General features: G+C 43.6%; 1 protein-coding gene across 1 annotated transcript; it reads right to left on the reverse strand.

The window, feature by feature from the left end:
• Positions 1-165: 165 nt before the first annotated feature.
• Positions 166-5,172, reverse strand: LOC135234877 (BTB/POZ domain-containing protein 10-like). The gene is made up of 6 exons (XM_064299944.1): positions 5,040-5,172; positions 4,680-4,839; positions 3,986-4,088; positions 3,468-3,588; positions 1,073-1,270; positions 166-296 (listed from the first exon to the last, which is right to left on the reverse strand). Exons 1-5 carry the CDS (start codon positions 5,170-5,172, stop codon positions 1,116-1,118), a joined length of 672 nt encoding a protein of 223 aa, XP_064156014.1. The 3' UTR covers positions 166-296; positions 1,073-1,115.
• Positions 5,173-13,443: the final 8,271 nt, after the last annotated feature.

Raw genomic sequence — 13,443 nt, forward strand, 5'->3', positions numbered from 1 at the left:
CAAGCGGTTGACGGCCGAGCTGGCAAACCAAACCTCCTACATTCAATGCACGGTGACACTGGATTAAGGCCGATTGCATGAAGAGTATTTTCAACAAGGCCTGTGAGTTAAATGACGTTTAACAATATCGAGGTTCAGAAAGTAAAAGTCAGTCCCAGTATATTGTTCCAGTCACCTGGATTTGCTAATTCAGACAGTTATTTAGCCAGGAGGTGGCGTCACGCTCGATGCCACTTTGGCTGCATCTCGGTTCTCAATGTACTTAAAGAAACGGTAGAGCTTGGTGCTGTACATTACTGGAGACAGGGCAAGGGAAGAGAGAGAGAACAGCATCAGATTACCAGATAACAACTTAAACATCACCAGATCTCTCTCCACTAACTTACACATCACCAGATCACTCTCTCCATTAACTTACGCATCACCAGATCACTTTCCACTAACTTACACATCACTAGATCACTCTCTCCACTTTTACACATCACCAGAACACTCTCTAGTAACTTGCACATCATCAGCTCACTCTCTCCACTAACACACATCACCAGACCACTCTCTCCACTAACTTGCACATCACTAGATCACTCTCTCCACTATTTTACACATTACCAGATCACTCTCTCCACTAACGTACACGTCACCATAACACTCTCCACTAACTTACACATCACCAACTCACTCTCCACTAACTTACCCATCACCAACTCACTCTCTCCACTAACCTACCCATCACCAGATCACTCTCCATTAACTTACACATCACCAGATCACTCTCTCCACTAACTTACACATCACCAGATCACTCTCTCCACTAACTCATACATCACCAGATCACTCTCCACTAACTTACACATCACCAGATCACACTCCACTAACTTACACATCACCAGAACATAACTTACAAATCACTCACCATTAACTAATGTATCACCAGACCACTCTCCACTAACTAACACTTCAACAGATCACTCTGACCTTAGGCACTATGAACTAAAAAGCCAACCTGGTCTTGGATCAGCACAGCTGCTCTAAACTAAAAATGAAGGTTCAGACCTGCAGGGGGCGCTCTTACTCTGAGAGTACTCCTCCCCCATAGGAGGGGGGTGTTCCTCGACTCAGTCCACGGTGTCGTCGTCCGTCAGCACCACGATGTGGCACTCCCTCTCCCCGCCCTGGGCGCTGCTCACCATGGCCGGCACCACCAGCTCCTCCAGGAAGCCCTCGAACTGCTGCCACGCCCCGTCGTTGGACAGCTCATGCAGCAGGGCGCCTGATGGGTGGAGCAGGGCGCCAGATTAACGAGCCCCGCCGTTAGTTTACCGTCTGGTGCGCAGACATTGGTGCGCCCTTCACCCCCACATTTGAATATCCGGACACTCCCAAAGACAGAATATTTAAATAATACAGCCCTGCCTCTCCTCGGAGCGCCGTGTCCCAAAAGCTCCAGGTCATTCCGCAAAAACAAAGGCGGGGAAACTCGGCCACTGCTGTCAATCTCAGGGTTTTTAACACTCCTCTGTGAATATTAATGTGGAAAAAACGATGTTGGAATTTTGAGCCAACTTACCAATGAAGGGTCTTGCACTTAAATATTTGGCCAGGTGAATGTTTAGTGCGATACAGGGAGGGGGTGGGGTGAGCTGAAGCCTGGGGGGTGGAGATACCTGCCGGCCTAAACCCGTTTCACACAGTTGCTGTTACCTGATACGGCACAAGACATGCTTACAGAGAAAAGTCTCCGAAACCCGGCTCTCCCTCCCCCACAGGCAGGGGGCCTGCTGGAACAGATACCAGAAGGTGGGGCTCATTCATGCACTAGGACAGTGCCTGAACAGATACCAGACTGTGGGGCCCATCCATGCACTAGGACAGTGCCTTAACAGATACCAGACTGTGGGGCCCATCCATGTACTTGGACAGTGCCTGAACAGATACCAGACCATGGGGCCCATCCATGCACTAGGACAGTGCCTTAACAGATACCAGACTGTGGGGCCCATCCATGCACTAGGACAGTGCCTGAACAGATACCAGACCATGGGGCCCATCCATGCACTAGGACAGTGCCTTAACAGATACCAGACTGTGGGGCCATCCGCACTAGGACATGCTACTAGGCCATCATGCAGCATCCTTACAGTGCTTGATCCATCACTGTGCACCACCGCCTCGCATATGTATGAGTCAGAGTTTGGAACCGCAGGGTGATAAGAAGCGGAGGCTGACGTCACACGCTTCTGAAGAGAGCATGCACTTGTTTGCACACTCTGGAATCGACAAGAGAGGTCGCAGAAATACGCACTGACAAAAAACACTACTGGGCCTTCCAAATTGGCCAGAAAAAAAACACGCTCTTTGCGGTTCAGCACAGTATCAAAAGCATTTTTCCTGAGGCTGTTCGTTTAGCTGAGGATGGATTATAACAGGCGTGCTGTGGAAGTTAAGATAAATCTGGTGAATTAAATGCAAGCGTGTGTAAAACAGCATCTTGCTAGCTGGCCTTACACTGCAGATACAGCTAAATCATGTCCATTATGTCTGACTGCTTTACTGCACACTGTCAGACAGCTCTGATTGGGATAGGTCTGCTGCTGCAGAGATGGCTAGTCTGCACAGGGACTGTTTTCAAATGGCCACCCAGCAGAATGAAGGCAGGTTGGGTGGGGGGGAAGGGGAAGTGAGGGTTTCAGTGTACCAGGGGTGCTTTTTGTGATAAGCAGCCTTTGCAATGGAACGATAGTTGAATTAAATTCATTTAAATAAGGAAGACCCAGGGGCCCCGTAAGTAATCAACATTTAACAGAAAGTTAATTGAAAGACAAAATTCACATTTGCAATTCGAATAAGCATTTATATACCTGCTAAGTGACTGAAACATTAAAATCATTTATTCGCATCAAGGATCTTTTTTAAAATTTATTTTAAACTGTACCTAAAACAAACTGTCTAAAACTTCGCCAATCAGTTAATTTATTTAATTTTTTACATAGAAGGACAACTTCCTCAACCCCAGAGTGAACAAAGAAACAGTACATGCACTGGCACAAGGTCAATATCATGTTTAATGTGTCATTTAGACCAACACCTGTTCACCTGTATTTAGCAAACACAGCTGCCACTAATGTGACAGAAAGCCCTTCAGGGCCTCCGTAAACATACCATCCAGATTCACTGTCAAGTGGGACAGTGAAAGAATTCTATTTCACTGCGGTTACATCGTACTACAGTATACCAAGAGTCAGGAACAGACGGTGGTCCAAAGAGCATGCTGCTATGACTAAACTGGTGTGTTTCCCATATTGGTATGGTTTTCACCAACTAGTGGCAAATCTAAGGTACTGCCACTACTTTGGGGCGAGAGAGAGAGTGAGGGAGTAGGGGCAGGGGTTCATAACTTCAATCTGAAGGTCCCTAAAATGGCCACCGTCAGTAAACTGTGTGAAATTCGACCATTGGGCTGTACTCACTGAGGTCCCGGCACTTGACGGTGCTGTAGTCGAAGTTGATGCAGAGATAGTCGCAGGCCTCCCGTAACTCGGCAACCGATATCCCGTCCGGGCAGCGCAGGACCCCTGTCCGGTAAAAATCCTGAGAAAACAAGATGCCTTTAATGGCTGCATGTTTATTGTTAGCGGTGGATATAAATAAAACATTCTAAATTACATCCAGTTGAACTATTACATTACATATTACATTACAGGCATTTAGCAGGTACGCTCTTATCCAGAGCGACTTAAACAACTTTTTTTTTTTTACACAGCATTTACATTGCATCCATTTTATACAGCTGGATATATACTGAAGCATTGCAGGTTAAGTACCTTGCTCAAGGGTACAACGGCAGTGTCCTACCCGGGATTCAAACCTATGACCTTTCGGTTACAAGCCCAGTTCCTTACCCAATATGCCGCACTGCTGTCCTATTACAACGCCTACAGATCCGAATGAAAAGGAAGTGAGAGCACTCAGGCGGACTCGGCCTTACCAGGATCACCCGGAAGATTCCGGCGCTTATGCCCTCAGCGAGCTCGTACTCGCCCTTCCCGTTGGGCCTGGTGAAGTTGTGCTGTCGGGCTGGACCAAACATCCTGCACGGCAACAAGCGTATTGTCAGCGGCAACCCGAGCCTTCCACATTCCCTGCCCTGCAGGGCTGCCCCTGGTGCTCCAGCTCAGGGGCTTTTCTGTCCCTTCATTTTGGGTGCAATGGTCCACCCCCTCCCACTGTGCTTAACTGAAATTAAGGACATTTTCTAGGCCAGAGTTGTGTGCTCCGTGTTGTTTGGTATTTTAATGGGTGACTTGCAAATGCAAATGACTTGCAAATGGAGCAAATAGATTCAAGTTCTATGCAAAGTAAATGTCTGCGCACCAAACTGTAAAGAAATCTTATATTTAATTACTGATGCGAGCGTGAGAGCAAGGTGTACAGCCATAAGCCTGAATTCTAGACATCTCAGAAAAAGACTGCTCTTGCATTGAGATACACATTTGTTCATCCAGTTCATGTTGTTAGGTTTGAATAGCGTATTATAACTCATAAAACATTTGACTGAAAGCTGATATTGAAACTTAAGTTTAGAGTTTATTAAGAAACATGCTTCCTTTTTAACCAATTTTACCAAACGTTATATTCATATCCCATTCTTCTTCTCGTTCTCATTACTGGCCATGCCCTACCTGCCCAGCATGGTGTCAGGGTGAGCAGTGAAGGCCGCAGGATCCACTACAAAATGTGTGGCGTCCACCAGGAGAGTGACCCTCTCGTGGAGCCCAGGCACCGGCTCCTTCCCACTGTCCACCTGCCCGCTCATCTCCGAGCCTCTACACCTGGTCTGAGCTGCAAGAACAGAGCGAATTACAGCCCTATGTCACTCCTTAACCTTCAGTTCAACATTGTACATAATGTTACTGCAGTCCTGCCCAATGTTCGGACCCTCTGGGTCATCTCGCTTTGTGCAAGCGCGGATGACTAAATAAAACTGGTGGCAGGCGTTACTACTGGATGTGAGAGGGCTCGGTGTGTGGTGTGAGACCCACCAGAGCGCCTCTCTTCTTGTGACTTCAGAGCTGTGTCATGCACAGAGTGCGTCCCCAATATTTCACCACTAGGACTGCTGACCTGGGACCTGCAGAAGACAAATGGGGGGAGTTCACCGTTAAAGAACTTCATCTGAAGCCGGCCACCCACCGCACGCATAGTTTGTGTCGCGCAAAGGCTTGGTTTAAGCTCTATATTCCTAGTAGCTCTCACAGTCTGCAGTGGGATTATATCATGTATTTCATGTTTGTTCACAACTGTTGATTATGGGTAAGTGAATACTTGGCGAGAGACCTTTTTCAGTTTGTTAATTTGGTAATATTTGCTTAAATCATGTAAATAGCCTACGTGAGAAAGTTTGTGCTGAAGCCTAAAAAAACCTGATGAAACTGGATAGGGGAAAAGATTGCTTACTTCAAATCAAAAAATATGCAAATGCTTTAATGCAGTGGCTCCCAAACTCTGTCCTGGAGTACCCCTGTGTATGCTGGTTTCAGTCCTGTCCCCTGTGATGCTGTTTCAGTCCTGGAGTACCTGTGTATGCTGGTTTCAGTCCTGAGTACCCTGTGTAGGTTTCGCTGGAGTACCCCTGTGTAGCTGTTCAGTCCTGTCCTGTTATCTGGTTTCAGTCCTGGAGTACCTGTATGCGTCTGCCTGAGTACCCTGTGTATGCTGGTTCAGTCCTGGTACCCTGGCGGTTCCGCTGAGTACCCTGTGTATGTGTTTCGTCCTGAGTACCTTATGCGTTCGCCTGAGTCCTGTGTATGCTGTTCGTCCTGAGTACCTGTATGCTGGTTCAGTCTGGTACCTGTGTATGCGTTCCGCTGGAGTACCCCTGTGTATGCTGGTTTCGGTCCTGGAGTACCCCTGTGTATGCTGGTTTCAGTCCTGGAGTACCCCTGTGTATGCTGGTTTCAGTCCTGGAGTACCCCTGTGTATGCTGGTTTCCGCCCTGGAGTACCCCTGTGTATGCTGGTTTCAGTCCTGGAGTACCCCTGTGTATGCTGGTTTCGGTCCTGGAGTACCCCTGTGTATGCTGGTTTCAGTCCTGGAGTACCCCTGTGTATGCTAGTTTCAGTCCCATTTTCACACTGTGCTTATTGTGCTACATTGCAAACAATTACATTAAAAGGTAAATTATTTTTAGCGGATCAAATTGAAGACTGAGGTGTGTCAGTAGGCTTCAAATTGGTCAAAGTGTGGACACCTGGCCACTAAAACTAACCATCTGGAAGATAATGAAGAGTTGAAAGACAAAGCAAATGATAACGAGCCAAACCTGCATTTTGTCAATAAATTTCAGGAAGTTAAACATGTTCCGCTACATGTTCAGGGGTCTATTGATTAATCTCATTCTTTCAATTGGTCCAAAAAGTTTGTTACCTCTTCTATGTAATTGGTTGCAATAAAGCACAATATGAACATGGTAACTTTATTGTTTATGGCTATTTTTGACATGATGGCTTAAGTGGGTTAATAATCCCTCTAAACATGAAAAACACCTAATTAAGAAAAATGAACAACTTGTTAAAATTCTGGTATTGCAATTGTGGTTGGAACGAAAACCAGCATACACAGGGGTACTCCAGGACCGAGTTTGGGAACCACTGCTTTAAAGAATTACTATAAGCTTAAAACGCAATGTAGCCTACATAATAATCAAACTGTCTCACTGTATTAACTGTATTAATTTATTTGCTTGGTTAACAAGCGTGCCAACTTTATGAAGAATATGTAATGATCATAATAATAATAATAATAATAATTATAAATAAGGTACGTCCTGTACACAGACATTTTCATAACTCATTAACCTGACAAATACTGAATGAGGCTGTCTTTCCCAGGGGGAGAGCGGGGCGGGGGGGGGGGGGGCTTGGGGACTTTTAATTTCCCTTGGCAGAAGTCTGAGTTATGCAAACGGTGATGAGACAGTGTCAGAGACGAAGTCTGCCAACTGACAGAATGGTGCACAGAAAACAATCTATCACTGAACACCAAAACAACTAAAGACCTCATCACAGACTTCAGGCGACACTGTGAGGACCTCTCTCCTCTATACATCAAAGGAGAAGAAGTGGAGAGGGTTTCCAGTTTCAAGTTTTTAGGAACCCACATCACTGCTTTGGTCAAAAAGGCTCAACAGCGGCTCTACTTTCTAAGGACACTTAAGAAAACCAACCTGTCCGGGGAGCTGCTCGTGTCCTTTTACCACTGCTCAGTAGAGAGTGTACTGACATACTGTATTACAGCATGGTATGCCAACTGTTCAGCAGCAGACAGGAGAGCTCTCCAGAGATCATAAACACAGCTCAGAAAATCATTGCCCCCCCCTGCCCTCACTGGAAGACACCTTCAGATCACGCTGCCTCAGCAGAACCAACAGCATTCTGAAGGATGCAACTCACCATTACCAGCATCTCTTCTCTCTGTTGCCATCCGGAAGGCGCTACAGGGCCTTAAAGGCACGCACCTCCAGGCTCAAAAAAGTTTTTATCACTGAACTGAACTCCATAAGACACTGACCCCCTATCACTACCCCCCCAACATCGTCATAGCACTCCACACCACAGGACTAACACTGACATGATGACGTTGACGTGCAATAATTGACGTGCAATAATAAGTTACTATATGCACTTTCTCTTTTTTATTACTTTTTTATCCTTTTTTTATTAGGTATCTGTTTGGGCAGGTACGTGTGTGTGTGTGTGTGTGTGGGTGTGTGTGTGTGTGTGGAATGTTAGATGAACTGTTTTTATGGGCTGCACAGCAAATTTCGTTGTTTCGGAAATGTACAATGACAATAAAGGCATTCTATTCTATTCTATTCTATTCTATTCTATTCTATGCAGATTGTGGTCTAGTTTCTTTGCTTACGCACCAAAGAATCACTAACTGTCTGCTGACCTGAGAAATTAATGTCTGTAAGACACGTACTGAGGTATTTCTACATAAAACTGTCACAGAAACATGCTTCTTACATTAAAAAAACATTAAGTAGGCATACAAAATGTGTAAATGGTTTACATTTCAAAAGGATAATGGTAACAAGTGAATGCAAGCTGCCAATCTAGATGCAATTACAATAGTAGGTGAACTGGAGTCAAGTGTTTGACACACTGATGTTGTACCAGATATCATCAATGTGCAGTAGATACAGCTGCAGGCCTATTATTATTGCTATTTATCTGACCATTGATTCATAATGACAAAGTACAACTTTCACACCCACAGAAAACTCTCCAGGATATTCTCTCCCTTGTTTGGCAGTCAAATACAAAGCACAGACAAGCTCTGCTGCAAGGCCCTGGTAGGCCCCACTTGTAGCCGTTCCAGCAGCTGGCGGAAGTAGCATGCCTCTGTACGGGCTGGTTCCCTGTGCTCGGGCGGGGCCCCGAACACCAAGTCCACAGGCGTCCGGAGCTCCCGCCCGAACATCAGGGTGGCGGGCGTGCGGAGGCTGGACTCCTGTACGGCAGTTCTGTAGGACCACAGGACCAGGGGCAGGTGGCGGTCCCAGTCTCGCTGGTGCTGGCTGGCGAGCATGGCAAGCTGTGCAGTTAGGGTCTTGTTAAATCGTTCAACAAGACCGTCACTCTGGGGATGGAGTGGCATTGTCCGAGTCTTAGCCACTCCCAGACATCTGCAGACTTCAGCCAGCACCCGCGACTCGAAGTTTCGCCCCTGGTCACTGTGGAGTTCAGCGGGGACCCCGAACCGGGCGAACATCTCCTCAACCAACTTTCTCGCCGTTGTTGTGGCACTTTGGTCCGGTACCGCTTACGCCTCGGGTCACTTCGTGAAGTAGTCCATAGCCACAAGAACGTAGCGGTTACCAGCCTCAGTGACGGGGAAAGGGCTGAGGACTTCCACCCCCACTCGCTCCATCGGGGCCCCGACCACGTAGCGTTGGAGAGGGGCGCGGGAGCGCCTGGTAGGCCCCTTGCGTGCCGTACAGGAGTCACAGCAGTGAACGTGCAGCTCTATGTCCCGGCGGCACTCAGGCCAGTAAAAGTGCCCCCTCAGTCGTCGCAAGGTCTTACTGATTCCGAAGTGGCCCACCCCTCCGAGGGTTGGAGAGCTCGGGGAACGAGGAGTTGGAGGAGGTCGCTTCCCAGCCCGGGTGCCCGCCATCGCCGATACGCCAGCCCGTCCCGCAGCTCAAGGCTCCTCCACTGCCCGTAGTAGGCCTTGAGCTCCTGCCCTCAGCCGAGACCTCAGCCCACTCTGGCGGCCATTCCGCCTCCAGCCAACCCCTCACTTTATTTAGTGTGCCGTCAGGCTCCTGGCCCTCCCGCAGCTGCTCCGGTGACACTGGAGGGCGAGGGTGGTGGAGCCGATGGAGAGCGTGGCGTTGGCGATGTCCATTGTGGCACCCCAGTGGGCCAGCAGATCCAGGCCGACGATGCACGCATCGCTGATGTCGGCCAGCCAGAACTCATGCGCCTCTGCCCCATCACCGACTGCAACTGGGTGGTTGTTGGTGCCCAAGTGGGGTTGGGGAGCGTTCCTGGCCGCACTAGGGAGATGGTGGCCCCCGTGTCGACCAGTGCCCGACAGGATTGTCCATCCAACCTGCAATGCAGGTACAACCCGCCAGCCTTACCCAGTCGGCCCACTCGCGGTTGGATTGTTTGCTCAGCCGCCCTTAAATGGGCATGATGGAATTTGCTTTCGGCTTCTACAAAAACGGAAGAAATTTGCTCGGGGATTGAGGCTTGGGCGCTAGTGCTGGGCAGTCGCGGGCAAGTGTTCGATTGAGTGAGACCATTTTTACGTGCATAGACAGGTTTTTTTATACTCATATCCTCGGCATCTGACATCCAACAACACAGCTTGCTTTAATGTAGTGGATGAGCAGTATAAAAGTCAGGATCCCAGAATCCCAGTCTGCAGGGATCATACATTAATTGTTCCATAGTCACAGTCACTGCTGCACCAGGCTCTGGCCGCTGTCAAAGTTGGTTGGAGGCCTAAATGCTTTTGAACTTAAATTAAATCTAGGTGGAATGTGTACTTATTGACTATGAACTGTGTGACTGCTACTATACTACTTATTTGATAGGATTATGTGATGTAAGTTTAACATGATATCGTTGTGCATTTAAAGTGTAATAAATGTATTTAATTGAAAGCATTTTCATCCGTATGGCTGCTTTATAAATATTAAATTATCATACACAGCAAGTTCTGGCTTACAGGTGCCAACATTACAGTTAAAATCTGCTTTGCATGCAGGGAGGGAGCTCATTGTGAAAGGTAGAAATCTTGGCAGATTGGAATTGTGTTGTTGGTAGTGATAGTAGGTACATCCTGGAAAGAAATTTACGTACATGCACGCAGATTATTTTGATATCCATTTTAGCACAATACATTTTAGCGTACTTTAAGTATATGCATGTCTGCTATGTTTAAGTGAATGTTTTTTATTCATTAATTTGATCATTGCTTTGTATAAAGGAATCACAATTTATACAACCTGAAATGAAAGTATACTTTGACTCGTATATTAAAGTATATTAAAGTTCACATTAAATAACATGAAATTAAATGAAATTCAAATATACTTTGAATAGGTGTACTGAAGTACAAGTGAAGGGACATTAATATCAAGTATATTTTGAATAAGTATATTAAAGTATGAAGTAAAATTCAAGAAATTCAAGTATACTTTGAATAAGTATACTGAAGTACAAATAAAAATAAAGTATATTTTGACTAAGTATATTCAAGTATAAATGAACAGACAAGAAATTCAAGTATACTTTGAATAAGTATACTGAAGTACAGATAAAAATCATGTATACTTTGAATAAGTACATTTAAGTATAAATTAAAAGACAATAAATTTGAGTATACTTTTCGTAAGTACACTAAATTACCACTATAAGTATTTGTAATTTAATATACTTTTTCAAAGTACACTGAAGTACAGCTTAAAATGAACTAGCATTAAAGTGCACTTTTTGTAAGTATGCTTAAATACACTTCTAATGAAGTGAAATTAAAGTACACTTTAATAAAGCATACTAATAGTGTATTACAAAGGACTTGAAAATAAGTATACTTTTCATAAGTATGCTAAATTACCACTATAAGTATTTGCAATTTAGTATACTTTTTAAAAGTACACTTACGCACAATTTACAATACATTTACAATAAAGTGCACTTTTTGCAAGTATACTGAAATACCACTTTAAGTATTGCAGATTAATATATTTATTTTTAGTACATTGAAGTTGAACTTAATGACATCTATTTTGAAGTGCACTTTTTAAAAGTACATGTTAAATATACTTTAAATTAAGCACAAAAAGTAAAAGTATACTTGTAATAGCTTTTGTATACATAAATTATATTTCTAATACACTGAAGTATACTATTTTTTCAGTTGGGTTGAGAAGGTGTGACTGTTGTGTTGTGTTTGTCAGAGAGAGAAAAAAAATTCTATAAGTTACATTTTTTGATATGGGTGTGTGAATGTGTTTTGCACCATATTCACTGCAGCAACTGTAGCAAAAATGTGAGCGTATGAGTTTCTTAATTTGTGATTCGTAGAATAGGATTCGTGCACCTGCAATGAAGAATTTGAGAAGGTGTAACTGTTGTGTTGTGTTTGTGGGAGAAAAAAAATTCTACAAGTTTGTAACTCCTAAAGCATTTTTCTCTCTAACTACAAATTCCACTGTCACAGGTGCTCAGTTGTTTTGCTCCAATAATACCTTCATACTTTATGCCCATGGGAAAAAAACAGTTTTGCTGGTTTAAGGTTATAAACCATTGAGCTGAAGGAAAATGTTATATTCCTTGAAAAATTCCATTTTATTTTATATATAATGGACAATAAAGTTTTCTTTTCTATTCTATTCTAAGGAAATGTATGAAAATTCCCCTATCCAAAAGTTCTTATGGAAAATTTAAATATTTAACCGCAGAATGTGGCAAGAAACTCATATGGGTGTTCTGTGGCACCACCCCCTCAGCCTTAAACCTATTTAAATAGCTCCAGTTCTTCTGTAAACCAAAGCCATCCAGAGGAACAGAGAATTTCATCTGAAGTCAGTCATCTGAGGTTACAGGTCAGTTGTTTCAGCTTCTGTTATATATTGAAAATGCACTTTCATACGTATGTTTTTGTGTGCACGTGCAAGTGCTATTGGTAACATTTCTGAATATAGTGACAATAACTTTAACTAATCCATTATTATTGCTCATTACTCATTAAAGGGGTAGTTCACCAGAAAATAAAATTAAGTTGTTTCAGTTTACATGGGGTGTTATCGATCTGTTCAAGATTCTTTCAAATTTTCTAGATATCCGTTGCAGCTCATTCTGATACAATGGATCTCAAAGAGCCAGAAATTACCATGTAAAAAACTCAACAGCAACATCGCTTTCAAAATATAATATACAACAGTTAAAATTTAATATTTATTCAGTAAATTAATTTAATATTCATTCATATTCTTAAAGAAAACCTTGCTGTGTGCATATAATGCTCTCCTTTCCATGCATGTATTTTAAATTTCTGAAATGGATTTGCTGCTATTCCACTCTGCAAATGCTCTTTTACTGCTGATGGTCTCCTACTATATTAGTGGTTTGTTGAAAATAGTGGTTTAATTAAAGAACCTTTACCTATGACGCAGACATTGTTTGTTCGCCTGTTGTTGCCAAATTATTATTTGAACTGTACGGTAATATTTGTTTAAAATGAACTTATCACCCAATATTTGACCTAAAAATGTAAATATACCACTCCTAGCCATGAGACCAACTATGCTTTTGAAGGGAGGTAACTTGAGAGCCATCTACACATGTGACAATTATGGAAAAGTGATTTGTGCATGGTCGTACTTTTTTGGAAAATAAACTAGTCATAAATTACATCACCATTAAAAAAATGTGTTGAAAATAATCTATAGGTACAGATTTTTCATTTAGCACATTTAAACCAGAACAATTTAAAATATTTTATACATTTATAAACCTGTGATCGTGATCTTTCTGTACAGGTATAGGAAAATGTTCTTTATGTGGAATTAAATGGGTGGTTACAAACCTTGAAATCCAGTGTCGGTCAAATTTTAATTTTTCTAAATTTATTTGAATAAGCAGGAACCAGGTCCATATATATAGTAGATAATCTCTAAAATATAGCCAAGCCATCTAGCCAAGTGCAGCTCATTCAAAATGCCACTCATCAGCTAAATGCCCCTATTTGGGGCAAAACATTACTGGATAAAATGCACGCATGGTGTTCGTAAGGACCATTACATTTTAGTTTCACTTTAGTTTCGCATTTCAGCAGTGTTTGCATTTGGTTAACATTTAGGCTAATTTGGATTGCAATACAACTGGATGCGACAACTAAGGGTCATTTTCCTCAATGTCTGAG

Source organism: Anguilla rostrata, chromosome 11 (assembly GCF_018555375.3).
Source record: "Anguilla rostrata isolate EN2019 chromosome 11, ASM1855537v3, whole genome shotgun sequence".
Lineage (NCBI taxonomy): Eukaryota > Metazoa > Chordata > Actinopteri > Anguilliformes > Anguillidae > Anguilla > Anguilla rostrata.

Excerpts from the sequence above, each read along its gene's own strand:
- LOC135234877 (XM_064299944.1), bottom strand. The coding sequence starts at position 5,172 with ATGAAGTTCTTTAACGGTGAACTCCCCCCATTTGTCTTCTGCAGGTCC. Across the intron at positions 4,089-4,679 it reads CCTGACACCATGCTGGGCAG|GATGTTTGGTCCAGCCCGAC; the intron begins GTAGGGCATGGC and ends GTTGCCGTGCAG. Across the intron at positions 1,271-3,467 it reads CGTCAAGTGCCGGGACCTCA|GCGCCCTGCTGCATGAGCTG; the intron begins GTGAGTACAGCC and ends TCCACCCATCAG.